Genomic DNA, 27,933 nt, shown 5'->3' with positions numbered 1-27,933 from the left:
GGTAGGAAGGTTATGTGCTGAGCTGAGTTCAGTGGAGGAGCAATTTGCTAAGATGGAAGATAGTATGAAAAAGCAATACAAGATGCTAATTATGCTGGGCTTGATATTAGGTGTTTTGATTGTTGCAGTGTTATATGTAAAGATGTAGAAAGCATGGCTGTTATGATAATGTAATAGTCTATATAAGACAATAGTGTACTATTTATGTTGGGTTCAATGAAGTTATATGAAATGTTTAATTTTTGTAAATGAAAGGTGTTCCTTTGCTATTTAATATGCATACAAGTATGAAACTGAGAAAAAAGTAGGTAAAACAAAAGATGCATTGAATTATAATAGATACCATTGTTTTTTACATTATATAATGTAGGACACCTAAATAGCCACAAAATAAATGTGACACCCAGTCATAACATTTTTCTACCCACATAACAAAAGTGGTCCACAACACATAATAACAGTGGTCCAAACAATAAAGAAACCAGAGTCACAGGTGAACACAAATCCTACATAACACAAGAGATATAAAAAAGAAACCCTAAACTCTCTTCAGCCTCAATCAAGGGTAAGGTCAACATGTTCAGGCGGCTGATTTGTTGGCTTTCTAACTCCAATCTTCAGTCTTCCACTTCTTCTGACACCAAAGATTTTGGTCTTGGGCAAAGGTTGAGATGCTGGTGCAGTGGACAGTGATGCAGGTGTAGGCAAAGTGGTGGGCAGTGATGCGGGTGTGGGTAAGGTGGTAGGCTGTGATGGTGGTGCATGGGTGTTTGTAGGCTGTGAGGGTGGGACAGGGGTGTGTGGTGGCTGGGATGGGGGTGCAGGGGTGTGTGGTGGCTGGGATGTGGGTGCAGGGGTGTTTGAAGGCCTTGGTGCTATTGCAGTCATGGGTGCAGCCCTTCACTCTACCCCTTCCTCTGGCCATCCCTCCTGGTGATCTTCCTCTGCCGTTAACCATCCTTGTTGCTGCTCTTCCTCTGCCTCTCCCTTTAACCATCCTAGATCTAGCAGTTGCAGCAGCTGCAGATCCATTTGTTTCATCAGCAGTAGCAGGTTCATTAGCAGCAGAGTCAACTCCTCCAGTTCCAGTTGTAGCATCAGATCCTTGTGTGCCTTCAGGAGCTACAAGATGAAATAGCAGTTAATAATAGTTCATCAACAATTGAACAAAATAAGTTGGCAAACAATACCTGTCACTATAGGGTTTGGACAGAGTCTCTTATTGTGTCCGTATTGGCCACAATTACTGCAGGTAACAGAAGTTCCAGATTTTCTATACTTTGTCTGTGATCTGTTTTCATCGGGTTCCCTTATCCTAACCATCCTTGGCCTTCCTGGTTTAACTCTGAAAATTGGAGGGATGATGGTATCGCATTGTATCTTTGGCCACAAATTTTCTCCATTGATTGGTGATATTGACTGCCCATATGTAGCAAGGTATGCTGCCTTGCTGTAATAGTTACTACAATAATCTTCCGGGTTGTCACCCTTTTCAAAGATAGCACAGCAAGCATGGGGACACGGCATACCACACAAACCCCAGAACCTACAACTACACCTTCCAGCCATCAAATCGACCATAAACCTTTCCATGATCATCCTGTTCTTATGGTGGACTTCATACTTCAGGTCTCCTGCCCATTTAGCTTGCCACTCCATAGCTCTAACCGCGATGATATCTAGTCGTTTCTTGGGTTTTGGCAAAAGTGTACCCTCATACCTCTCTGCCTTCTTCTTTTTCTCTGCAAACCTTGTCATCAAATAGCACCTAATCCATTCAAACATTGTCAGAATTGGCTTGTCTCTTGCCTCTAGGATTCTTCCATTGAATGCCTCGGAGATGTTGTTCATCAGCATGTCACTCTTGGCCAGAAATGTAAAGTGACTCTTTGTCCACAATTTTGGATCTAGAGCAAACAACTTCTCATAACAGTCTCTGTTGAGCTCCTCTAGTTGATTCATCCTTCTTTCCCATTCTTCCACATAGGTAGCTTTGGCAATAGACAAAATTAGGTCCCTTAGTATAGTACCACCCCCATATGCTTTCTTACAGTTGGCATATAAATGTCTCAGACAAAGCCTATGCTCCAGTGTTGGCAATGCCTCTTGAAAGATTTGCATCAGCCCCTGTTTTATTGATTCAGTCCAGAACACAATATACACAATATAGTCAGGTAAATGTTCACTAACATATCAAATATTCAACATTAATGTTCAAAAGCTTAGCCATTGCATCTAAACATAGCATCACTAACATGTCAAGCTTATGTTCACAATCTTAGGCATTGCATATATGATCATATAAATTTCATATTTACATCTACAAACTTATCAAGTGCATATATGATTATATACATATCAGATTAATATTCACAAGCCTCCAGTTGCATATATCATCATAAACATGGCAGATTTAGATTCACAACCTTATATTCACAAACTCATATCAGTTGCATATAACATATCAGTTGATTTTTAAAACTTTATACATATTACATAATAAGATATTCAGTCTGATCCTTGTGTCTTTTTAAAAAAATAGATAATGTTACTCATTTTAATAATCTCACTCTTTTTCTTAATTTATAAAATCATATAATGTAAAAAAATCTTAAAGAAATAGAATAAGATTATTATTTCCCAACTTTTTAACCTGAAATTGACAACTAATTGATTTCATTCAAACTAATTACATTCGTTGATTCGCTATATTGAACTAATTAATAATCAAATTATATGTGTTAATGCATATATGACTTAATGAATAGAGAATATAGAGTAATATATATACTGTATTTATAGATTAAGAATACAACTTACTATTCAATTATAAATAATGCGTAGAAAAAGCTAACAGAAAAAAAAGGGAGATCATAGTAATTATGTTAGATCAAACTCTACAAATTTCATATATCATCATAAACATGGCAGACTTATATTCACAAACTTATATTCACAAACTCATATCAGTTGCATATATCATCATAAACATGGCATTCTTATATTTAAATAAAATTAGTTGCAAAAAATTAAAGTGATACCTTTTGTTGGTCACTCATAAAAATCCATTTTCTTGATTCACCAATGTCATTTAACAGCATCTCTAAGAACCACCCCCAACTGTCTTTAGTCTCTGCCTCTACCGCAGCTACGGCAATGGAAAAGTAATTGTCATTTGGATCTCTGCCAACAGCAACTAGCAGCTGCTGTCCATGGTCGCCCTTCAAGTGACATCCATCCACGCCAATAATAGGTCTACACCCCGCCAAGAAGCCTTTCTTGACTGCATCAAGGCACATGTACATTTTCATAAATCGGGGCTGGTGCGTAAGAGAAGGCCTATCAACCAATATGGTCATACTAGATCCTGGATTTGCCCTAAGTATCTCTGCACAGTAATCCCTTAGTTTAGCATACTGTTGGATTGCCCGCCCATGTACCTCTTCTCTTGCCTTCCTCCTTGCCCAGTAAGCCTTACCAACACTGATATTGGCCATGTATTTGTCTTGTATAGTCTGAATAACTGTCGCAAGCTTCATCTCTTCCCCTCTACTGATGTTGTTCGCAATCTTCTTTGAGATCTAACTACTTGATGCAAGTCTTCCGCTATAGTTCCTTCCACATGTATGCTTTCCATTCAACGTGTTGATTCGGAAACAGTCAGAACCCCCAACTTACTCGCAAAACAAACCCACTTGCACTTTTCCTTTCTTCCTTTGCAAACAACTCTACACCTCACCTTATCATTTTTTCGAAACCTAATGTCCCTACCATTCAATAGAGCATGCTCCTTAACAGCCTCTTTGAATTGACTAAGTGATTTAAATTCCAGCCCCACCTGAAATTCATACTCTCTGTTCATCTCTGCCTCATTGTACTTAGGGAACCTCCTCTTTTTTATCATATCATCAGAGTCCCCCTCATAACTATCTATGTCATCAGTCTCATATCCATCAGATAAGCCCCCAACTTGCTCATCACCCTCCCTTAAACCTTCATCACCTTCAGCTGTTCCAGCTGCTGCAGTTCTCTCATCATTTAGTGGACTCATAAATCCCCCAAATGCATTTGATTGTGGATCATTATCCTCCACCTCAAACCCAAACTGATCATCATGGTCACCATCATCAGCACTATCATCAAATACCTCTTCTTCAGTAGAAGGCTCTGACTCAACATCCACTTCAACCTCTAGCAACCCATCATCATTAGCACTGTCCTCACCTTCCTCTGGCACATAATCAGCATCAGTTGAAGTGATATGAATCCCATTACTTTCTCTGGCTCCATCGACAACATATACCTCGCAATATTTGTAGGAATTTGACACCAGTGACCTAGCCATTCTCATCGCATCCCCATCGGACTTCAACTCTCTAAGACCTGACTTCAAATCCATCCCAGGTTCCTTGTACCAGACCCTAGCGAAACCCTTATACCCTAGTTGCTTTAGCTGACTGACAATCTCTTGCAATGACCATTCATCAACCTCAAAATATAAATCCTCCACAACCATTCCTCCTAAATACTCTAATCGTTGTCCACCGTTAATAAATTTGCCACCATGGTGGATTTCGATACTGAAATCCAAATCACCCATAACTGCATACCAAAAAAAATGCCATAAATCCCTCTTCAAACACTTTGAGAAACACAAGGAAGCTCTAATAAACAGAATGACAAACTTTCACATGAGAAAAGAACAAAAACCCTTCAATCAGTGAAACGTTGAGCGTTGTCTTACCTAGAGGAAGAAGCAACGCCTACGACGACGGCAGTGATATCGGAGATGCCAAACCCTCCCGCAATATTCCGGTGGGATTAATCTCTGCAGCTGAGCGAGTTGGGAAGCAAGGCATGCACACGAGTTTCTTCTCTAAGTTTGGGAGAAGAGACCGAACAGTTTCCAAGAGGGTAAAATGGTATTTCAGAAAAATATGAGTGAAAGAGCATTAGGGATTTCACATAAAGTTAGGGAATCTTTAACTTAGGAACGGAATATTCCGTTAAATTTAACAGTTTGGTCACGGTAGGGACCTAATTGAAAAAAAAATTGGGGGTAGGGACCCAATTGAAAGGAAAAAAAAGTGTAGGGACCTAATTAAAAAATTCGCTAAACTATAGGGACCAACAGAGTAATTAAACCAAAAAATTTTAAAAGGAGAGAAACTCTTGTCTTTGAAAATCTTCATATTATGCACTTTCCAAATTTGTTAAAGGGTGAAGGCTGCCTTTGCTATTTTTCTATTTCCTCCCTCTTCTCCCATCATCCTTCCACTCACATGCACCCATCATTTTCAGAATATATCGTCATTCCCTGCTATTTCTAATGGTTAGGTCCCTGCCAAACACCATACTTATCTTGATTGAGAGCACGAGGTCAAGCAATAGGTCACCGATTCAGAAGAATTTGAGTATCTAAGACATTGTGGCAGAGCTTTTGGGAATCGGCAGCTCAAATTTTACTGCACTGAAAGACCATTGTGAAGAGCGCGCCAGAGGAAATTTTTAGCTTTGGGAAGGCATTGGATCTTTCAAAGAGCTCTCTACATTTGTTTCTGTTGATAAATTTCTAGTAGCAATTCCGGTGGATCATGGAGCATTCTGAAGGCATAGATGTAACCAGATTGAACAGAATATTGTCCAGTTCGCTCTGCTGGCCAGGTTAGTGAATCTTCTCCTCTGCTTATTAGAGTTTGTAGAATAATCTATGCAATGTTTAGCTAAAATGTTGCTTCTATAATATCTCTTCTCCATTATTTATTGTGGTCTATTAGCTGTGAAACTCATTCAATTTGGTTGTTGAAAATAGTATTGCTTTGAATTGAGCTATAATCAACCTGTTTTAACCATCTATCTTCAAAGAACCTGATGTTGTCACCTCGTCCTTTCATCCATAGACAACTTTCTTTGAGAATTTTTCGTCCTTCCAAAATACTATGCTATCCCATGAAGGATTGTAGTCTATCTCTGTCCTTAGAAAGGAAGAGTATCTAAAGTATCTGCTTTTTAGCACTTTGCTTAATAGAGAGTGAGGATGAGAGATGATTCTTTAGCCTTATTTTCCAAGCATAACTAGATTAAAGGCTTTTAAATTCTTGAAATTTAATTTTTCCTAAGTTTGAGGTCTACACATTATATCCCAACCAATCCAGTGTTGTCTTCTTTTATTCTCCTTTTGTCCCACCAGAATCTCATTATCATATGCTGTATGTCCTCTATAAGAGTCTCAGGCAGCTTGAAACACCCGAACGTATATATCGGAATGGCAGTGGCTACGACTTTAATCAATGTTTCTCTACTGTTAGCTGATAAGAGGGATTTTTTTCAATGTTGTAATTTCTTCGTCACTCGATCCTTGATATAATTGAAGGTTGCCTTCTTCGATCTCTGTATCACTGAGGGCAGACCTGAATATTTATGTTGGTTTCCAATATTTGGAATGTTGAGAATATCAAATAAAGTATCTCGGGTTTCAGAACCGGAATAGTATTTTTGATGAAAAATAAGGATGACTTTTGTAGATTAACCACTTGTCTACTCGCCTCACTATAAAATTGTAGAATTTGGGCTATGTTAGCACATACTTGGGGTGTTGCCTTACTCAATATAATTGAGTCATCTGCAAAAAATAGATGAGTCATGTAAGGACATCTGTAGTTCAAAAATATTCCAACAATTTCATTCCTCTATTCTCCTATGTGGAGCAGATGGGAGAGTCCTTCTACACATAATAGAAATAGATAGAGAAAAAGGGGGTCGCCTTGTTGCAATCCCCTACATGGCTTAAAATAACCATGAGGTTGTCATTTCACAGTAACAGAGTAGGAAACAGTCGTTACACATTCCTTCATCCACTCCGTCCACCTTCTTAAAAAACCCAATTTCTCTATAATAGTCCAGATGAATTTTCATTCAACTCGATTATAAGCTTTGCTCATATTTACTTTCATGCTAGTTCTTCATCCCCAAACCTCTTATTCTTCAAGAAGTGTATAAATTCGGAAGCAATCAATATATTATCGATAATAAGCTGACCCTTTATAAACGCACTTTGATTATCGCTAATAATTTTGTTCATAGTATGTTGTAATCTATGTACAGAAAATTCTCCAAGGGAGAAGAAGACCAGAACATCCCTTGATCCAAGAACCAACCGAATCCCTAAGAATGCAACCAAGCCGGCAATATCCTTATCGAAATGAACACTAACATCACAATTAATCATAATGCCGTTAGGGGGAGGAGGAGCCCAGCAAAAACGCAAGATAGGGGATATGTTGTTGTAATAATGTGCGTCATTCATATGATCTTAGACAATTTGGTGTGCAAGAAGCACAATTTTGTTGGCAGACTAATGCTCATCGGAATTAAATACTATATGACATCTACTCCTCCATATCCACCATATACCCGCTGCAGCCGTACAATCCTTACCAACCATAACCTTACGGCACTAATCTTTGAAAGACATAGAGGGCCTAGAAATCAAAAGAAAAAGATTAAGGATGGACCACACTTCTTTCGATAAAAAGGACAACCAAAGAAATAATAATGAGAGATGGTTTCAGCCTCCTAATGACACCTCGGGCAAAATTGTCAAAATTGATAAGATTTTTCTTTATCCGAAAAGTCTCAGTTGGCAAGGCTTCATGGAGGGAGAGCCAAATGAGAACTTTAACCTTTTTAGCTATAAGCATTTTCCAAATTCAGCTCCAATCTATACTATCATTCCAAAAAAAGATCTCAATTCTCTAAAGTTTGAATTTCACTTTGAAAAGTAAAATGTGATTTCTCATCATTTATTTTATATGTGAGACAAAAAAAAATTATTCAAAGATAGAAGATCACACTTTATCCACTAAAGTACAAATTAAAATTTAGAGAATCTAAATTCTCCAAAAAAAGCTTCTCTTAGCAAGCCAATAATAATCCTCTCTTACACTGTATATTTTTGAAGTTACAGATTTTCAAGACTAGCCAACCTCAAAGCTACCGCCTCTATTTTTAAATATATTTAATTTTTTATATCTTTTTGGTATGATTTTTATATAATGTTTTTTTCTAGTACTCTTTGTACTTTTTTTAGTATGTTATTATTATTATTATTATTATTATTATTATTATTATTATTATTATGGTTAATTTTTTGTTTAATTTATTTTATCTAATGAAATTAATAAATTATATTATAAAAAGATAATAATAAATATAATACACAACAACTATTGTAAAGTATTTTACATAATGTGTAATTACATCTGTTCTTTTAGATGACCATCATACAGCAAATGGAAAAGATAGTTATTTTTACTGATGTGTTCTTATGTAATTGAATGCACGTATAAAACTACTTTACACATTAATAAACTACTTTATTTAGTATTTTTGTTTTTGTTGTAATAATATGAATGTACAATAATAAAAAATAACTGTAATGATTTTTAGATTATTAGGTTGATGGGACTTGGACAATAGATTGAGGATAGCCATCATGACAAAGGCCTTAAATTGTGACGCAAGCTCAAGTTTGATGAAGTACCACATCTGGTATCTTATGTTATACACAAATTACCCCATGAGTGCTAAATAGAGTGTTATGCATGTTTTCAGGATTAGAAGCGCCGAAAAAATTCATACATGGAGATCTGTGATGCCATTAGTATGTTTTTATTTTGTCGAGTTTCATCACGTGGATAGGGTAAAGACATAGCTCGGCAGTCAATAGCATCAGTCGGAGACTTCAAGCAATGTGGATGAGTTCTTATTTCTAAATTCGTCTAATTTAACGTGAAACTGACAAAACAACGAGTAAAGTTCTAAGTCCGTGGTGCCAAAGATAAGAGAACAACACCAATAGACACGGGTTAGATGTTTGCTTAGTTGCTTACACGATACAGAACGTGAAATCGTGAACAACAAGCGGTGCAGTACACATCTGTGAAATAGTGAACAATTGAAGACATACTCGTGCTCTGATACAAGTGGTGCTCTGATACAAACAGTGCTACGGTGTTCTATTTGAAGACACATTCGGTGCTCTGATACAAGTGGTGCTCTGATACAAACGGTGCTACGATGCTCTCTGATACAAGTGGTGCTCTGATACAAACGGTGCTACGGTTCTCTGATACAAGTGGTGCTCTGATACAAACGGTACTACGGTACTCTGCTACAAGTGGTGCTCTGATACAAACGGTACTACGGTACTCTGCTACAAGTGGTGTTCTGATACAAGTAGTGCTAGTGAACAATTGAAGACACACGCGGTGCTCTGATACAAGTGGTGCTCTGATACAAACGGTGCAAATAGTATACAAAAAATCTCGTTGTCAATTATTCAGAATTTTTTTATAAATAAATAATTTAATTATTTTATTTATTAAAATATGTAATTTATGTTGTATTTATTAATTTATAATACATTAATTTATTTTTTTATCGTATAAATGAAATATATTCATATTACATTATAAACAAGATATGTATATTATTATTAAAAAATTACTATTAATAATAATACACATAACTCATTTAGAGTCTAAATAAAATAATTATAAATATATTTTGTTTATATTGTAAACGAGATATGTGCAATTTTTTTAAAATTCTATATATATTCATAATTTTTTTGTTTACAAAATAAACAAGATAAATAAATGTAAAGTAAATTAATAAATAAACTACAAATTATATATTTTTGATAAATAAAATAATTAAATTATTTATTTATAAAAAATCTCTGTTACTCAAAAGTTATTTAACATATGTTTTAAAATAGACTGCTGTTCCAATAAAAATACTAAAACATATTCTCTTAAAAATATTGTTTTGTTGACGTATATTTCGTCCCATCAAAACAAAAAATAATTCAACCTTGGACGGACGAATTATCATGGTTCTGAAAAATTAAACCGGACCAGCTGGTCGAACTGGTTTAACTGAGAACTGACATGAATATAGTCTAGTTCGCTGCCAAATACCAATAACTGCTGATCAGATAACCGTTTGAAAACCGCTTCCCGACCGGTTTTATAAAAATGACACCGTTTTGTGTTTAAAAAGAAAAACCAAATGTGCAAGCTGAAGCCAGGGACGGATCCAGAAATGATATTATGGGGAGGCCAATAACACATATAATATTAAAAATTATGTAAAAAAAAATATATAATATAAGATGTATTACAAAAATATATTGACAAAGAATATATTTTAAAGTAAAAAGAAATATGTGTATACTTTTTACTAACGAAATGATCGATTCTTCATATCATAAAATTCACCGATAATAGAATTTGTGTAAAATTTTTCAGTAATTTTCTTTTCAATATAATTAAAAGAAAATTATCAAGAAATTCATCTTTTATTTTGTTTCTAAGTTATTTTTTACAATATTCATAGTTGAAAAAGATCTCTTAATTGTAGCAGTTGAAACAGAGAAAATTAATACCAAATGAATAAAAAAAGACGGCTATAAGAAGAAAAAGAATTCACTTTATGATATTTGAAATTTTTTATTTAATTAAAAAATATTAGTAATAATATCTTTTTCAAATTTCTTTAATATTGTTACTTACTTTTTAGATATTAAAAATTATTAATACCCATTCGTGAACCCTCCTTCCCCCATTATTCGTGAACCCCATTTGAAGCAAAACTCTAACCGCTTTTTTCGTCAGGTTTCTTACCTCCGTCGTTCCCAGGTTCTCCATTATGGGCGCCTCAGCTTCTTCCTCTTCCCCAGGTCCGGAACCCAGGTAATTCGGCACGTCGTTTACTGGCTTTTTTGTTCGTGGCTTGGAGGTTGGGGCAGCTCGCCGTTTGCCATCGTCTCCCCTGTCATCGTCGTCTCATCTCTCGCCAGTTGCTGTCCGTATCTCTGTCGAAGGTGAGTAATCGTGCTTTGATTCTTCTTTTTAATTTTGTCCTGGGTACTGATGGCTCTGGATGCTTGGTTCTTTTTCTTCCTTTTAATTTCTGACATTTTTGCGCAAATAATGTTATTAATGTTCTTCTTTTTCTGCCTTGCTAATTCTCTGTTTAATTTAGTGGTGTTTTGAACTTTTGAATTTTTGACTTGCTAATACTTTGTTTAATTTCTAAAATTTAATTCAGTGTTTAATTGAGTGTCATCACTGTCTTGCTGAATGGTATTGCTAATGTACTGATATTGCTGTTCGATAATGTACTGATGTTGCTGTTTTAGTATTTTATAATGTACTGCTATTTTTGGTGTTTTGTAATTACTGAACGGTGATTGTTGAGTTTAGATATGGTGGTGTTAATGATTAATTTAATGTCATCTTTTATATGTTTGTTGTTGAATGCCGCTGCTATTTTTAATTTATTGAATGATTTATTAATTTCAGTTGTGGATAATAGTATTAATCAAAAGCAATTGTTAATAATAATGCATCTATGAAAAATAATTTGCCTGTTAGTTATCCTATTTCGAATGATGCTGCTAATCCTAATTCTCCCAGTTCTAATCAGTCACAAGATATTTTATGTAGCGTTTTAAATTTCGAAAATATTTTAAAATTTATATTAAATTATAATTATACTTTAAGATGTTTATTTATAATTTATTTGTTATTCTATTCTAAAATAATTTTTCTGATTAAATCACCAATTGAAGCAATAAACTAATAATTAAAATGGTTTGATAATCGATTTGATTCTCAGAACCTTACATATTATACATCTCTTTAGGCTTACCGCACAGAAACTAGGCAAAATAGCTCCTAGACACTCCTATAGAATACTATAATGTAAAATATAATATGCTAGACCTCTAACAATGCAATAATATATATTCACATCCATTTTCCTTGCGTTGCATGGCTGAAAATGATCCACCTGAACACACAGCAATAGCAATAGTATGCATGCGTTGTCCGATCAGTCGGAATTGAAGTAGACTATGTCACAATATAATGCAAGGAATATAATTGATTGGTCTCACAAAAGATGCATGCATCATGCATGGTCGACCTAAGCTAGCTATGTATTATGATCATTTGAATAGTAGTCTACACGTACTGTATATAAGGAGGACCTAACTTTTATAATTGCTTTTGGTCTCTTCAAAATCATACACATCTTATCTGCACTAAAATTTTAATTACTACGTATGCATGTGAAAATTATTTCTAGGTCAGACCTACTCATATATATAAATTACTACATATGCCTAATACACATCTCATTTTCTTTTAATTAAATTGCATGTTCTCTGACATCAACGTAGCTTAGAGTATTTATATACGATGCCAGCTAATTAGTCATTATACTTTATTATAATATGCAAAACTACAAAAAGGAGTGATTTCAAGATTCTCTGATTTTCATAGATTGTGTTCCATAAAAAAATATATATATATATTTTTACATGGAAAGATGTTATCATTCTTCTCAATTTGGACATCTTATCACTTATTAATCTCTGTTTCTTCAGTACTATACAGCTTTGCATTAATATAGATGGGTAAGAAAACATTACCATGCATGTACAATAATTTTGTTCTTGTTTTAGAATGAAGTACAAACCTACCATGCATAAATTAATTAAGAGGACTTTTAATTAGTAGCTAGGTTGATTGATATCAACGTCACAACTTTAAATAGGACTTGGACATGGTAACTGTACCATTCATGCACTTTGATTAAATGAACCGGTCCAGATCAGAGGCATGCTTAATTATGTGCGTGCGTATTAGTATTTAGTACTAATTAAGTACATTGACGAAGTTAGAGTTATCCATTAGAGGGTAGTAATGTCATTTAATTGGTTCATTGCTGAAACAGTATGCTATGTCCCAACCACACTTTCCCAAACCCTTTGTCCATGTCTGCTACCGACGCCACCTATGCCTGCACCCTCTCCTTTTCACCTTTTTTTTTTTTAAATTTACTTTTATTATAAAATTAAAAGTTTTGATTTTGCTAGCAATGATAATGAACACTCTGTTCAAACTCTGTTCAAATTATTACTAGGGAAAAATAATTGTGATTTGTAATTATTAATTAGGTATTTTTAGAATATTTTTTTTAGATAGAAATTTAAGTGCAGTTAGTTTTATGTGAAGTTGATATCTGAGAGTTTTTAGATGATTTGACTGATTTGATTAAATTTTTATCTAACAATTTTCAACTATTAACTCCACATAAAATCAACTTTCCCTGAATTTTCACAATTTTTCTAAGACAAAATTTCTTCATTTGATTCTTTAACATTACTCGTTAACAAATACTATTTTTTTTTTCTTTAACATCAAAATTAAGAAATACTATCTTAGTTTGTTTTGCAAATCCCAATTTCGCACGTGATGCATTGCCTTCTACTTCACCTTCTGTCCTTCCAACTTGCATCCTCCTTTTTATCCGCTCCAAATTCCAGTGTTATGTTTCTTTTCCTTTTCCCTACTCTTCTCTCATCTGATCCGTGCCAAACTTGTTGTGTCTCTTTTTCACAAAATTAAAAAGGCCAAATCAAAGGGTACGGTATTATAGTAGTACAATAATCGCGAATCATCTTCTTTTTCTCTTTTTGATTTTTATTGACCTCGTTAACTTTTTGCATGTTTGCTAGCTTTAATTGAATTTGGCTTATTATGAATGTATAAAAAATCTAACTCAAAAACCGACTTAAATTCTTCAACCACAAATATAAAGGCGTGGAACGCATTGATGCTGTACATATAGTTATGGTCGCCAATAATGCAGCTTCATCTTTCATAATTTATAATTTTAAAAACTAACGGACTAGCATTTTAATTAAAAAAAAATCAGTTAATATTGATTTAAATTTAAGTCAAATATAAATAAAACAATAATTAATTAAAAATTTTTGTTAAAAATTTAATTTTGCTATAACGTGTAAAGGATTTGAAAATTAGTGGAATATTTGCATCTTTGCTTGAATTCGAATTATCACAACATGCCACCTCAAAACTTTCAAGGCCCCATTTAAGCTGCTTGTGATAAGCATGGGAAAATTCCTAGAGCCGACATCGTCCCAACATGTTCTTTGAAAATTTCAAACTTCATAACGTTGCTAGGTGAAAAGCATAGTATAGTAGTAGTAGTACTATTTACTTACTATTTTATAGTTTTCAAAAAATAAAAAAGTAAAAGTAATGTGATATTGAAGAAAAGAAAAAGGCTATAGCTAAACTCAAGGGAGGGAAAAGGTTAGACACACTTTTTGAGAGGCTAAGCCCACCTGGGCTTGGCAAGCCCAACACCTGTTTTGGAGCTACATTAAGCGGACCTCCATAGATTCATGAGTCATCGAACCTGCTTCCTCCTTGGACCCAACCCCCACCAAACCTCACGGGCATAGTTTCGAAAATCCAGAGCCATGTGGACCCTACAGATTTTATATTGAAAAATCAGAAAACCCTACACTATATAAGTAAAGAAATATAAAAATAAAGTCCCATGGGCATGCGCGGCTATGATAAATTCGTTGAAACACTCCCTCGAACTCTGCATCTGACGTCAATCTCTCAGACTCTCCCTTGCGGGCCCCAACTATTCTGAGCGAGTTCCAATTATATGGTTTAGTCGCACCGTTGGATTCCCATCCGAAGGTTAATATCGCGCGTGGAATTTCCCACAGGGACCCACGCGACTCGGTTGAAACCTGCGCTGAAAAGCATGGTATTATAGCATTCTGGGGATTGAGGCCACCCACAATTTCAAATACCCATCATAAGAGTGAGGGTAAATCAGTAAAATCCCCAAAAATAAAATAAAAATACCCCTTCAAGAGAGAACCGAGTCCCCGAACGCCAACATCGACGTCGTCGTCACCGTGGACCGCCACGTCACACGGATTCTCACCCCTTACAGGCTGGCAGACAGTATACCGAATGAAAAGCGACCACGTGTCCAGGCTAGATGGTGACACCTCTTCCATTACAGCTGTCTTCTCAGCCTCGGCATATAAATATCACTCAAACGTACTGGTGTCCTTCATCCAATCCAAACTCTCTCACACTATACAATCTTCTCTCGTTTCGTTCTGATCCCTTTCCTTAAAACACTGACCCTCAACATGACTCGTAATTACAATTTTGCCATTTTGTTCTCTGTGATTGCAGTGCTGCTTCTTCCCGCGCTAACTTCAGCGGCGCTGGTGGAGCAGCAGCCGCTGGTTCTCCAGTACCACAATGGCCAGCTCCTCAAGGGACGCATCACCGTTAATCTCGTCTGGTACGGTTCCTTCACTCCAATCCAACGCTCCATAATCGTCGATTTCATAAACTCGCTTAGCTCACCGAGTGCCAAGCTTCCCTCCGCCGCATCGTGGTGGAAGACCACCGAGAACTACAAAGGTGGATCCTCTGCGCTCGTCGTAGGGAAGCAGTTCCTACACTCTGCATACACACTCGGGAAGAGTCTCAAGAATAAGGATCTAATGGCCTTGGCTTCCAAGTTCAACGCTCAGAGTAACGAACTCTCCGCCATCACGGTGGTTCTCACCGCCAAGGACGTTGCCGTCGAGGGATTCTGTATGAGGTGCGGAACTCACGGTTCGACCCGACCCGTAAACGGGAAGCCACGAACCGCTTACGTTTTTCCACCAGCCGATCTACGGTCCACAGACCCCGCCGCTAGTGGCGCCTAACGGCGACGTTGGCATCGACGGGATGATCATTAACCTTGCCACTTTGCTCGCCGGAACTGTGACAAACCCGTTTAACAACGGATACTTCCAGGGTCCGGCGACGGCGCCGTTGGAGGCTGTGACGGCGTGCACGGGGGCGTTCGGGAGCGGGTCATATCCGGGTTACCCGGGTCAGGTGTTGGTGGACAAGGCGAGCGGTGCGAGCTTCAATGCGTACGGGCTGAGCGGGAGGAGGTACCTGTTGCCGGCGATGTGGGACCCTCAGACTTCAAAGTGCAGGACGCTCGTGTGAGGGGAGGTGCACCGAAGTTTGCTGTATGGACTCGGGCTTACGTGGCACAATCTGGTGTGCGCTAATGGCTTTGTAGATATGGAAATATTAAGTTTGTAAGGAGAAGTGGGGGATGGAAGTGTGTTGGCTTTTAGCTGCTTTTGTCGTTTAGTATGACGTGTAAATTCTGTTCCTATATACTAAAGCGGATGAATGAATATTAAATATTAATGTTATAAATATGGAAAACGAGGAAATAAGTTTTAGACCTAGCATAAAGAAGAAACGAGGCATATTATTGCTGATATTACTCTCTTTCTAAAATTGTATAATAAATGAAAAATATGTTAGTACTGTTACAAGTTATAACTTGTACTAAATAAATAATATTTTTCTGCTGTATTAAAGCTAGTTTTGTGGCGGTGATTTTGTTGGTTTGTAGAACAGAGGGAAAACGGAGTGGTGTTGGACTGTTGGGGCCGTGGGAGATCATCATGGGGACTGGGAGGGAGCAGTGATGATGATATTGACAAGGGACGAGGTGAAGTGAATCTAATTCTCATGTATGTCATAGAAAATGCATGTCTTTGTTCTTTCTGATCGGTTTGGTGGGGTCCCCTTTCTCTGCAATCATGCATCGGATAAGCTTTGCTCTTTCTTTGGATGATGTAATGTACCCTCCCCCGTTGTGTACTATTCAGGGTGCGATAGAGATGGCTTTCGCCATTCCTTTACTGTTTGAGAAAGAATGAAAACCTTATTGTCACTGTTACCCTAATACAGAAAGTTGATTGTAATTTATTTGATGATGGCAAGGGCTTTCTTCACCTAATCTTCAAATCTGGCAGACAACTCTGCGTCTGATGGGAGGATGGAGCTACATCTCATGTCTCTTTCTGTTTCCCATTCAAACAAAGCAAATAATCTAATGCAGCATCCACTTCTAGATTCATACACTTTAACATTTATTGATTAGAAACTTGAACGTGCATACTTCACACTTACTCCTGTTCATCAGTGGTTATGTCATCTTTAGTAAATTTTTTTTACCGAATAATACTTCACTGACAAGGTGTCATTTCTGAGGTGACCTATTGTTCAAGATTGTACGTACACAAATTTGATTTTTCCATGAAGTGGTTGTCACCTTATTGGACAATCATAATTGGTTCTTTTAAACTAAGCCCGGCTATCACATGAGAATTGAGGCTTACTTAAACCAAAACGGTGGCCAAGACCGAAAAAAAACCCAAAACGGTGCACACAAGGCTTTGGTTTAGGGGTGAAACTCTTTGCCTTGTAATAGGTGTATCCGGATTTAGCCAACTTAGGTTGGTCGAGTGGTCAGCTTACTCGTCCGCTTAAGCAAGTGTCAGGAGTTCGAATCCTGCCTTGTGCATGCAGCAATCCATTGGCCAGCGACAGACCCTTAAATGGAGCTCAGATCCGCGACGGATTAGTCCTTAACCTGTCGGGTTGGGGGATACCGTTTGGGTAAACAAAAAAAAAATAGGTGTATCCGGATTTGAGACTTAGCCAAATATTGTGATATAATGTCTAGAGTGAAGAGCTGTATATCCCAACCTGACAAAAAAGAGAAAAAAAAAGAAGCAAAACGGTGCAAAGATGAAAGTATAGATGTAATAAGTAACACAGAAACCCATATATTAACCACTTGAACGATGGATACTTTTACAAAGAACATTTGGATATACCAGATATTCAAATACCAAAGGCCGCGAAAGAAACATTAAAAGTTTACAATGTTTGCTGTGCTCAGAACCAACCACATCAGTCTAGGTGGGGCAGATAGTTCCCTCATACTTATGCCCAAAGCATAGGCCATGATGCCATACGAGGGAGCAGATGATCAATATGTCCATTCATTTGTCAATCAAGGATCCATATCTGTATAGCTGCGCATTTAATAATAGGGGCTGTAGCGCATTGCCATCCTGAACCTTGGAACCTTTCTGTAATTGAAGGAAAAAGGTGCAATAAGACTATTGTTACATCAAGAAGAGAATGGAACAAAAAAGATAGAACTCAGTACAACATACCCGTATCCATATGGGGAAAAGGCAAATGGAGGAGCAAATGGAGCTCTGCCTCGAAACCCCATGTAAGGATTGGAACGGCGGGGTCGATACTGCTTCATCCCTGGTATGTTGGTCCTCTTTGCAGTCACCTGGTACAAAGTCAATATATATTATGATTACATAAAAGAAAGCAAGATGCTTTTGAAGACCGAACAAATGTCATAAAGCCTCTTAATTTAACCTTCAATTGGCGCCCATGTAGTTCAGATTCATTCAGCAGAAGAGCCTCTTGAACAGCCTCAACTTCAAGAAACTCTACATATGCATAACCCTTGGGTTGGCCAAACTTATCAGTGCGAATGGTGACACGGTTTACTGTTCCACATGATTGAAAATGTTGCTGCACTTCTTCGGGAGTACATGAATAGTCCACCTGTGGAACATACAAAATCATATAGATTATATGATAGTATAGCTTTAATTCAAAAACTCCATAAGATGGCCTTTTAATGTTTGCATGCGATTACTAATACCAACTTTGTAGTGATAATTTCATCTAGAAAATAAACCACACATAATGCACATCAGACTTCACCATGAATTTTCACTTGCCCTGCAAATTAAATTTCAAGTTATTTGGCCTTGGCCATAAAGATAGTAGTGCAGTGCAACAAGAACATTATGCCGATGCTAATATCATAAGTTCCTAATTGACATATATCGTCTGGCTTTTTACATACATTTCACATTCACTTTATAAAAAAGGATAAAAACATTTAATTTCATTAACATACTTAACCATATTATTTATCACGAGAATGAGACAAGTAAGCAGGAAAGAAAGCTTTTGATGTAAACAGGGGAAGAGACTGCTCACATTGCCTACAAAGACTGACCGAGCATCTACTTCCTCTCTATTGCTCTGACTTGCACCAGCAGTAGCAGGATCTATTTGGAGGTAAGAATCAATAACAAAGACAATACGTTCAAGGGGGGAAAAAATCGTAATAGAAACTCTTGCACATTAATAAGCACCACATGCAATTGCTAGGAGAGGATGATAGAGACAAGAGGGGAAAATCAGCATCATAACATATCCTTCTCCATATTGGAATGTTTAAAAGCTTTAAGCGATGAGGCACTGAAGAACCCCTTTGACATTTTCCCCAATCAAGTAAGTCAATCATTAACCAAACCTCATTCAAATTTCATTTTATTTAAACAACTGGCAAAAATCATAACAGAAAATTATCTAAGTGGAATGTAAGAAAATATCTCCTCATTCATAACCAGCTTAGAAAATCCTTTCCCAACCTCTAACTGAAACTTTTCAGTCACAGTCAAGAAATGTATGGATTACACAATGCAATACCAAGCAACAAGCCAAATCCTAATTAGCTAGTTTACTAACTAAGAAATCATTAACTGGAGAAGTTAGTCCCCGCCAAAACAAAACAACTAGTGCTAATTTCAGTCGGCATTGAGCACAGCATAGCCCATTCAACCTAGCTCAAGCCAAATGCAGATCATTTCCCGGAAAACAAAATACAGTATCACGAAACCCCATAAATTTTCCGCCAGAAAAAGGTGCAATTTACGCCATATAGAAAAGCACCAAAACTGCAAACAAAAAAAAATAAACATTAAAAAAGGAGTGGGAAAAAGGAAGAACCTTGCATAGATCCCATCTCCTTCTCGACCTTGGCTTGCATCTCCTTCAAAGCAGCAGCTTCATCTTCCATCTCCTTCAAGCGCCTCTTCATGTCGTCCAAGTCCTGCAACCATTGCAATCCGCATTGAAGCGCGAAGCAATTAGGGTTTATGGAATTGAACAGCAGCAGCGTGGAAAGGGGGAATTGGAGAAAAAGGCATGAGGAAACTAAATGCGCAAAATAAAGACGAATGAAAAATTAAAGGAAGAGGAAAGGATGGAAAGCATTGCATACAGCTTCGGTGTGTTCGGCGCCGAGCATATCAACGTCGTCGTTTTCCATGGTGAGTGCGTCGCAGAGGGTATACGGCGGCACCTCTCAGACCCTCTTGCTCTTCCTATAAACCCCCTCCCCCCTGTTTAACGTATCAGCCATGAACTTCATTTTATGCCCCTTCTATCTTAGTTTTTTTGTTTTGTTTTGGGTCAGGACCTTTTTTCCCTTTTTGGGTCTATGTATATGGATGGGCCCTGATGCCCATAAAATAGAGATTATATGGGTATAATTTTAGCCACGGTTCACTGAACTTAAAAAAAAATATACCCGTCCAAAAAAAATTGTAAAATCTTTTAGGTTTAATTATTTTATAGGTTCTAATGTCCGATTTTACCGAATTTTTGATTAGGTTCTTATATATTTTTTTTAATTAGATTCTTTTACCATATAATTTTTTTAATTTAGTCCCAATTAACGTTAAATGTCTAAAAAATATTAGTAAATTGTAAATTTACTTATATACCATTGCATTTCACTTATAATAGATTCATATGAACTGAGATTTCTCCCTTTCTTATTTTTTCTCTTCTATTTTCTATGAGACACACACATAAGAATTCTATTCTAAGAAAAAATTTTCATACTTTTTGTTTAGAGGCCGTTATCAAATACAAGCCAATGGATGTTTCAACAATACACTCTATTAGGTATCTGCAATTTCCAAACAGAAAAGAACTAAATTTATCACAATGCTCTCGACATCACTAATATGAAACTTCATAAGAAATTTCATCACAACCTGAATATCACCTACATGAAAATATGATATATGCATAATTCACATATGTATAATCACAAATGTAGTTTCAAAAGAAAAATCCATCACAACCTCAATAAACAAAATCAAAACACTAACTAAAACCAACAGGGCATAACATGAAATAATTGTATGTAAGTTTTAGCAGAAAATTCATCACATCCTGAACACCGATAGCAATGGAACTTATCAGTTATTTGTGAAAAAGAATACAAATATGCACAAAATTCATCACACATTCAAACCATTCACTACAACAAAAACGCTAAGTACCGTCAGATTTTTTTATTGGAAAAACGAGAAAAAATTGACGGTAATTAAGTTATCGTCACAATCAATCAGATGGTATAAACTTTTCCAGTAACATAATACTGGCAAATTTCTTGCGTCCGATGGTAATTTCTATCAGATTTAGTGACAAAATATAGTTAGTACAAATCGAAATATGTTAAATGTTACCAGAAAAATTTTTCGACGGTAAAATTGGTGCCATGTCGTACGTCTCCCCGCCAATTTATCGCCAGATTAATTTGGTGGTAATGCCAACAAAAATGTTTTTAATTATTTTTAAAAAAATGGTTGGGCTCCGACAGTAGTCTTTTTTTATTTTAATAATCTTTTTCCCTCCGTTTATAATGTATCCCTGATAATTAATAATTGAAATAGTACTTTAAACCTAATGTGAAATATTAAAAATATAAATTAAAAATATGGAGTGACTTGGAATTGAAATATCTAAAACAATGCTAATTGTATTACATTCTTTGCAAAGTTTCTTAAAGAAATACATATCACAGAACTATGTTTACATTAAACCTATTCAGATTCATCATCTTCTTTCTCTCGTTCACCATCCTCCTTTTCCGAGGTAGTTTTCTGATTTATTATCAAACTCGTCTTCCTCTTCTTCGTCACCATCAGCCTCATCTTCTTCTTGAAGATCGTCGTCCTCTAGTGGAAGTGCGTCGGCATCTACTCCAAGATCAATGATGTCATCATCCATAACAGAGAACCTGAGGGTGATTAGATCACCGGTATCAACCACCAATTTTGAAGGAGTAGGGTTGTCAATCTAGTAAGGTTCTTGACCCTCGTCCTATTATCAGACTAGCTGCGGCCTCTTGATTTAGTCTTAACTACAACCACCTAACTAGACTTGCATGAATTCGGATAAGGCAAATAGTATACTTGTCATGCATTTTGAAGTAGAATAAAAGGATCGTAATGCCAATATTTTATGGTTATATTAGCTTCAGTAATATCATAGTCCTTGTGCTTTCGTGTTCCTTGTTGCCAACTTGGATCATACTATTCACATTTAAATACACACACCTTATACGTAGTGCGACAGAAATACTCTAATTCAATTATGTTGTGCAGCACATCAAACCAATCAGAATGACCTCCACTTGAATCCCCACGAACCCGAACTCTGGGGTAATCTATTTTCTTTCCAATCGACCATTGTAAGGTATGGAACCAATATCCATTAACATTAACATTGTATATTAGGTAGCTAGTGTCATTATTCATTGGGCCCTAACTATGTGTAACTAGTTTCGAATCTATTCTGTCAGTTAGCTGTATGCTGATGTATTCTCTAAACTAACATAAAAAATTGTTCAATGAGGTATCAAGATTTGCCTCTTAGAATAACCTATATGATTCACCATAAGATAAAGAAGTTATTATCTTACTGATTGCAATATTTACAAAGACTTAAAAAAATCACATGAGTTAAGATGAAATTTGGTCACAGTTAAGCAACATATACAGATGTGCGACATCGATTTCCTTCTGCTCTAACCAGTAGCCACCACCCGCACCTATTGCAGCTCCTTTTGGCAAAAAGATTAGGTATGTTTTTTCACTTGACGAGGATTCTCCTCTCTCTTCGTTCCTTGCAACCCTTATTCTACGTGATTCAATATGAGACTAAAAATAGAATGAGCAAAATGCTGATGTTTTCTTAGTTAAGAATGTTTCGCAGATGCTGCTCTCAATCCGAGCTTTCTTCTTCACAGTGCGCTTGAATGAACTAATCATCCTCTCAAATGGGTATATCCACCAAAATTGGATCGGCCCACATAGTATTGCTTCGTACAGTAGGTGGAATGCTAAGTGTTCCATATTGTCAAAAAAGGATGGAGGAAATATCCTCTCTAGCTTACAAAGTATGATGGGAATGTTATTGTCCATGACTGCGAGATCATTAATGCTAAGTTTCGTAGCACATAAGTCCTTAAAGAACTCACTTATTTCTGTGATGGTTTTCCAGATGTTGGTTGGAAGTTTTCTAAACGCGACAAGAAGCAAAGACTCTATGAAGACGTGACAATCATAATTCTTTAACCCAGAAAGCCTACCCTATGACACGTTTGCACACTTGCTCAAGTTAGAGGCGTAGCCATCAGAAAACCTTAATCCTCTAATCCACTTACAAATATTTTGTCTCTGCTTCTTCGAACACCACCTTTGGTTTAGCCCACTGATAAACCACAATTTTATGGTTTATTTTGTATTGAATTTGGTAGATTTTGTCAAATTTTCTCCCATTTATTCACTAAAATAGCATGGTTTCATGAATTTCTCCTAATTGTACTTAATGGTTAAAAATATACTTTTTAGGCCTTTAATTAGTCAAATTTAATTCACTTTTGATTCCACTCGATGCCTTGATATGTTTGTTAGTAATTTCAGGATTAAAAGGGCAAGGAATGGATAAAGAAAGTGAAGAGGAAAGCATGCAAGATGGAGAATTCATGGAAAATAAGGATTTGGAAGATTCAAGGCAACGCGTACGCCTGAAGAAGAAATCCGTCAAGGCAACGCATACGCGTGACTGACACGTGCGCGTGATGAGGAGAGTTGCCAGGTGATGCGTACGCGTGACAAGCGACACGTGACCAACTTAAAGGTAATACGCTGGGGGCGATTTCTGAGCTCACTGATGCCCAAATCCAACTCAATTCTGAAGTATTTGAGGCAAAATTCAAGAGGAAACAACGGGGAGCAATTAGTGTAGGTTAGAAACATGCTTTAGGTAGTTTTCTTAAAAGAGAAGCTCCCTCTTCTCTCTAGAATTAGGGTAGATTTAGGTTAAACTCCCTTTAATTTAGATTTAATTTCTTGTTTTCAATTAGTTTTCCTTACAATTTCTTGTTATTACATCTTTGTTCTCTTAGTTCTTCTTGTTAATTTCCCTTTTTTATGTCACTTTTAGTTTTATGAACTCTTGTTAATTTTTATTTCCTTTAATATAATTGATGTCTTTTTATGTTTCTTGTTGTTGTTTGAGTCATTGTTGTTATTTTCTTGCATTTGGTAGTAGTAGATTTTATTATTCATGCAATTTATTATGCTTTTATTTTTATGCACAATAAGTATTTGATAAAATGCTTAGGTTAGGTTTAGAGTAGATTTTGAGCATTCTTAGCTTAGAAAGAGAAATTAGGTGATCTTGAGTTATTAATACCCAATTTATGTTGGTAATCTAGAATGATTAGTTGGTCTTGTATCCATTAACATTACTTATGGATTGGGATTAATTAGGCTTATTTGACTTTCTCCCAATGTTGGAGATAATAAAATAGGATTAGGACTTGGTAACTATTGTATTATAATTAATAACTAGGATAGAAAGCCTTGATTCTCAATCCTTGTCATGAATGCCTCTTTTTATTAATTGTTATCTTTAGGTGTTGATTTACTTTATTGTCATTTAAATTTCTTGCTTCTTTATCAACCCACCCCGTGAAACTCATAACCAATAATTGAACACTCGATTGTAATTTCTTGTAGTACATTATACAACCATTCAAACAACAATCAATTTTCACTGCATTTAGACCTAATTTCGAAACTAGCTTCTTTGCTTCGTAGTGATTTCGGTGGATGCCATTGGATTCAACAAGCACCAGTTTGTTGCAAAGGATGGCCCACTTATCAAAAGACTCTTGGGTATGATTTGACTTCGACTTAATACTCATCATTCTAATACATGCAGACAACTCCGAATGAACGCACTTCTCGTACAAAGATTTCGCAGCAGATTCTAATAGATGATAAAATCTTTTCGCCTTTGAGTTAGGCTCTTCTTCAGTCTCTTCCAATTCCGTAACACCTGTTGCATCATACACCATCTCATTGTATCTCTCTTAGTTAGCCTTCCAAGTCATTTCATCCATATATAAGTCTCTTATCACTCGAACCTTCGTTGATTGACAATCAAACCTATTCAAATTAGAGGCAGACCGGTTAATTCCTTGCTCCTCCACTTTTTCGTGTTCCGTCCACATCTAATATCCATCCTTGAACCCATTACGGTAGAGGCAAAGATTTACATTATAGGTTCTAACCATTTAGTCAACCGACACTTTTGACACGGACACCTAGATACCCCTTCAGACCTAAACGGTTCCATGTTGAAGACATGCGCGACAAACCGTCAATCCCCTCAAAGAATTCAAATTTTAAACCTCCCGGCCACCGTTATCCCTCTCGTATATCCACAGACAATGACTTGGAATCATATTGAAACACACACCTAGAATTCAACAAATAACACAAATTATTAAATTTTTTAGAAAATTCGACAGAGTGTACCCTGTAATTAGAATCTCCCGTCGAATACAATTATCATTTTCTAACAAACGAAACATGTGTTAAATAATTTAAACGATAGTTCGGTAGAACTTCTCCTTAATTCAGAGACATCCATAAAATAAATATAACAGTTTTCACATAGGAAACTGTTGTAGGCATAAATTATAACATACACGCATTCAATAAAACATCAAATCCTAACCGTTCTAGTGCGTAACTCCTTATAACTCCACAATTTTCCAATAAACAAGGGTTTCGAGAAGGCGCCACTATGTGACCTTCTCTTATTTCCATCCTAAAACTCTATCCTAGAAAAAGTAAGTCCAACATAAAAATTAAACAATTCATTATATTCAGAGATAGAAAATCAAGCTGGAATATTACTGCACAAACAACAAAAAAAGCAAACTCCAACTGATGTCAGAGAAAATAGCACCGTCCTATTAAAAATGACAACGTATTAAATTCACAAGTTGAAACTAAATCAGAAACTTATTTGAAAGAATAAGTAAAACTCATTCTTCCAATTATTTAAAATCTAATTCTAATTTCACCAAACTAACAAGAGGCATGACAAAAAATAAGCGATGATGCAATTAAAAGAAACTTATCCACTAAACTCAACTAAAATCTTGCAACAATTCAAGCACTCTTAACCTTACCTTATTTAATCTACTCTAACATTATTTCATTTTTACATCCATTAAATTAACACAACAAATCCTAACCACATACTTCATTAAATGAATTTAACCACTGATTTAAACTAAACTCTAACAAAATGCTAGAGTCATAAATTAATATGTAAAAATAAAATAACCATACTAACAATAAATCCGATGATAGTGGTTGTAGGGTCTCTTTAACATGGTGGTGATAGAGGCGGCAATGACGGCGACGTGAACGGCAACCACAATGAAAGATGCTGCGGGGATAGCAACAATAGTACAATCGATGACAACGTGCAACGGTGGCTTCGGCAGCTTCAGTGGGTACTCTAGGCGGTTGCAACAACGACGATGGGGTCCCGGCGAGCTCCCAGCGGTGGCGACGATGCCCTCTCGACGGCGACAGAGAGAGCACGAGAAGAGAGAAAAATAAGAGAGAGAGAGAGAGAGAGAGAGAGAGAGAGAGAGTTCAGACAACTGAGGGAGAAGGGTTCCGGATTTGAATTTTAACCCACACTTATCGTCAGATTTATCGTCGGATTTTTCCAATGGTAGCTCACCAAAACGATGCGTTTCAATAAACCGCTATACCGACGAAAAATTCGACGGAAACATTGGCGTCCTTGAGTTATATTTTTGTGCCAACAATTACCCTCGATTTTAGCAACGAAAAATCTCTTCCAATGGTAATCTTTTATGGCGACGAATTTCTCTTCTTTTTTGTTGGAAAATTTGATAATATATCCGCCAGTATAACGCGACGTTAAATTCGACGGTAATTTTGATGGTACTCAATGTTTTTCTTGTAGTGATTACCACCTAAATTAGCAGCTATCAAATGATAAAAAATGAAACTTTTCCTTTCTATCAATGATAAAGTAATAGAGTATATGTATCAAGATTAAAATCAAGAATAATTTAGCTTTTCTTTTCTTTTTCACGAGTAGCCTGAAGTCACTTTTCCTTTTTCCTTTCGTTCCTCTTTACTGATTTCGTCTTTGATTTTGAATCATCTAATGTAGGATCATAACCTTGAGGTCCACTGTGTGATGCCATCTCTTTCTTCAACTGCAACATTATCCAGAGGCTAGAAAGTTAAACATTTTCCATCGTTAATAGAACAAAAACATACTTCTAGTGAAGCGTGCTGATAAAGATCCAATCTTTATTAAGTGAAATTGCTTCGGATTCTAAGGGCGATAAAAAAATGTTTCAAATAAGTCGAGTTATCATAGAAAATTAGAAACGGAATAATGGGGTTTAGTAAAAGGGAAAAAAATTGAGCTTTGGAAAGAGAGAACGATTAAGGTACTAGACCAGCTTTGGGTTGATAAATAACGACTTCTTCTTGAGGAGTATAGCCAACTCTGATGCGACTGGGTTTTCTGAGGGTTCCATCAGGTCACCGCATAGGGCCGAGAATCCTTTAAATACATAAAGTCCCTTTTTCCTTTTATAAAGAAACAAAAATTTTAAGATGGAAGACGAGCACACGAGGGATGCCGAACGGAGGAGATACGTGAGATGGGACCGTGCGGTAGATCGGCGGGAGCTCAACGACGAACTTAGGGTTAGGATTGTGTGAGTGTTAGGTGTCCTCAATTAGCTCTTTTACCTTAGTGACGAGAATATTCGTTTTTTTTTTTTTACAGAATATTCTCTTATTTCAAACATTTTTGTTACGGTATAAATTAAATTGAAAAAATTATATGGTATAGGAATTCAATTAAAAAAAAATATAGAGATTTAATTAAAAATTTGGTAAAATTATAAAGACTTGTAGAATAATTAAACCAACTTTTTACAACTGCAAAAATATGAAACTAATCATCAATAAGAAACCCTGTTCAGATGACCCATTGGACATTGCATTTCTATAGGTGAATTTCACTATATTTTTCGAAAATATACTATCTTAGTATCTTACACATATATCTTTTTTCTTTTCTTTTTTTTTTTTTTTTTTTTTTT

At 36.2% G+C, this 27,933-nt stretch overlaps 4 protein-coding genes across 4 annotated transcripts; 1 reads left to right on the top strand and 3 right to left on the bottom strand.

The window, feature by feature from the left end:
- Positions 1-555: 555 nt before the first annotated feature.
- On the bottom strand, positions 556-3,539 carry LOC110278797 (uncharacterized). The gene is made up of 4 exons (XM_021137067.1): positions 3,042-3,539; positions 1,191-2,127; positions 956-1,122; positions 556-837 (listed from the first exon to the last, which is right to left on the bottom strand). The coding sequence occupies exons 1-4, from the start codon at positions 3,537-3,539 to the stop codon at positions 556-558; spliced, it is 1,884 nt and encodes a 627-aa protein (XP_020992726.1).
- A 98-nt stretch (positions 3,540-3,637) lies between these two features.
- LOC107481535 (uncharacterized) lies at positions 3,638-4,600 on the bottom strand. The gene has a single exon (XM_016101812.1). The coding sequence runs from the start codon at positions 4,598-4,600 to the stop codon at positions 3,638-3,640; it is 963 nt and encodes a 320-aa protein (XP_015957298.1).
- A 10,369-nt stretch (positions 4,601-14,969) lies between these two features.
- On the top strand, positions 14,970-16,312 carry LOC107481791 (protein EXORDIUM-like 2). The gene is given in 2 exon segments (XM_021139376.2): positions 14,970-15,582; positions 15,584-16,312. Coding segments are annotated over 2 exon segments (864 nt in total). The 5' UTR covers positions 14,970-15,061; the 3' UTR covers positions 15,927-16,312.
- A 1,234-nt stretch (positions 16,313-17,546) lies between these two features.
- On the bottom strand, positions 17,547-20,030 carry LOC107481790 (polyadenylate-binding protein 2). The gene is made up of 6 exons (XM_016102105.3): positions 19,891-20,030; positions 19,617-19,719; positions 18,822-18,892; positions 18,186-18,377; positions 17,966-18,093; positions 17,547-17,878 (listed from the first exon to the last, which is right to left on the bottom strand). The coding sequence occupies exons 1-6, from the start codon at positions 19,936-19,938 to the stop codon at positions 17,830-17,832; spliced, it is 591 nt and encodes a 196-aa protein (XP_015957591.1). The 5' UTR covers positions 19,939-20,030; the 3' UTR covers positions 17,547-17,829.
- Positions 20,031-27,933: the final 7,903 nt, after the last annotated feature.

The sequence above is a fragment of the Arachis duranensis genome, chromosome 3 (assembly GCF_000817695.3).
Source record: "Arachis duranensis cultivar V14167 chromosome 3, aradu.V14167.gnm2.J7QH, whole genome shotgun sequence".
Classification (NCBI taxonomy): Eukaryota; Viridiplantae; Streptophyta; class Magnoliopsida; order Fabales; family Fabaceae; genus Arachis; species Arachis duranensis.
This window is presented reverse-complemented; position numbering and strand designations above follow the sequence as displayed.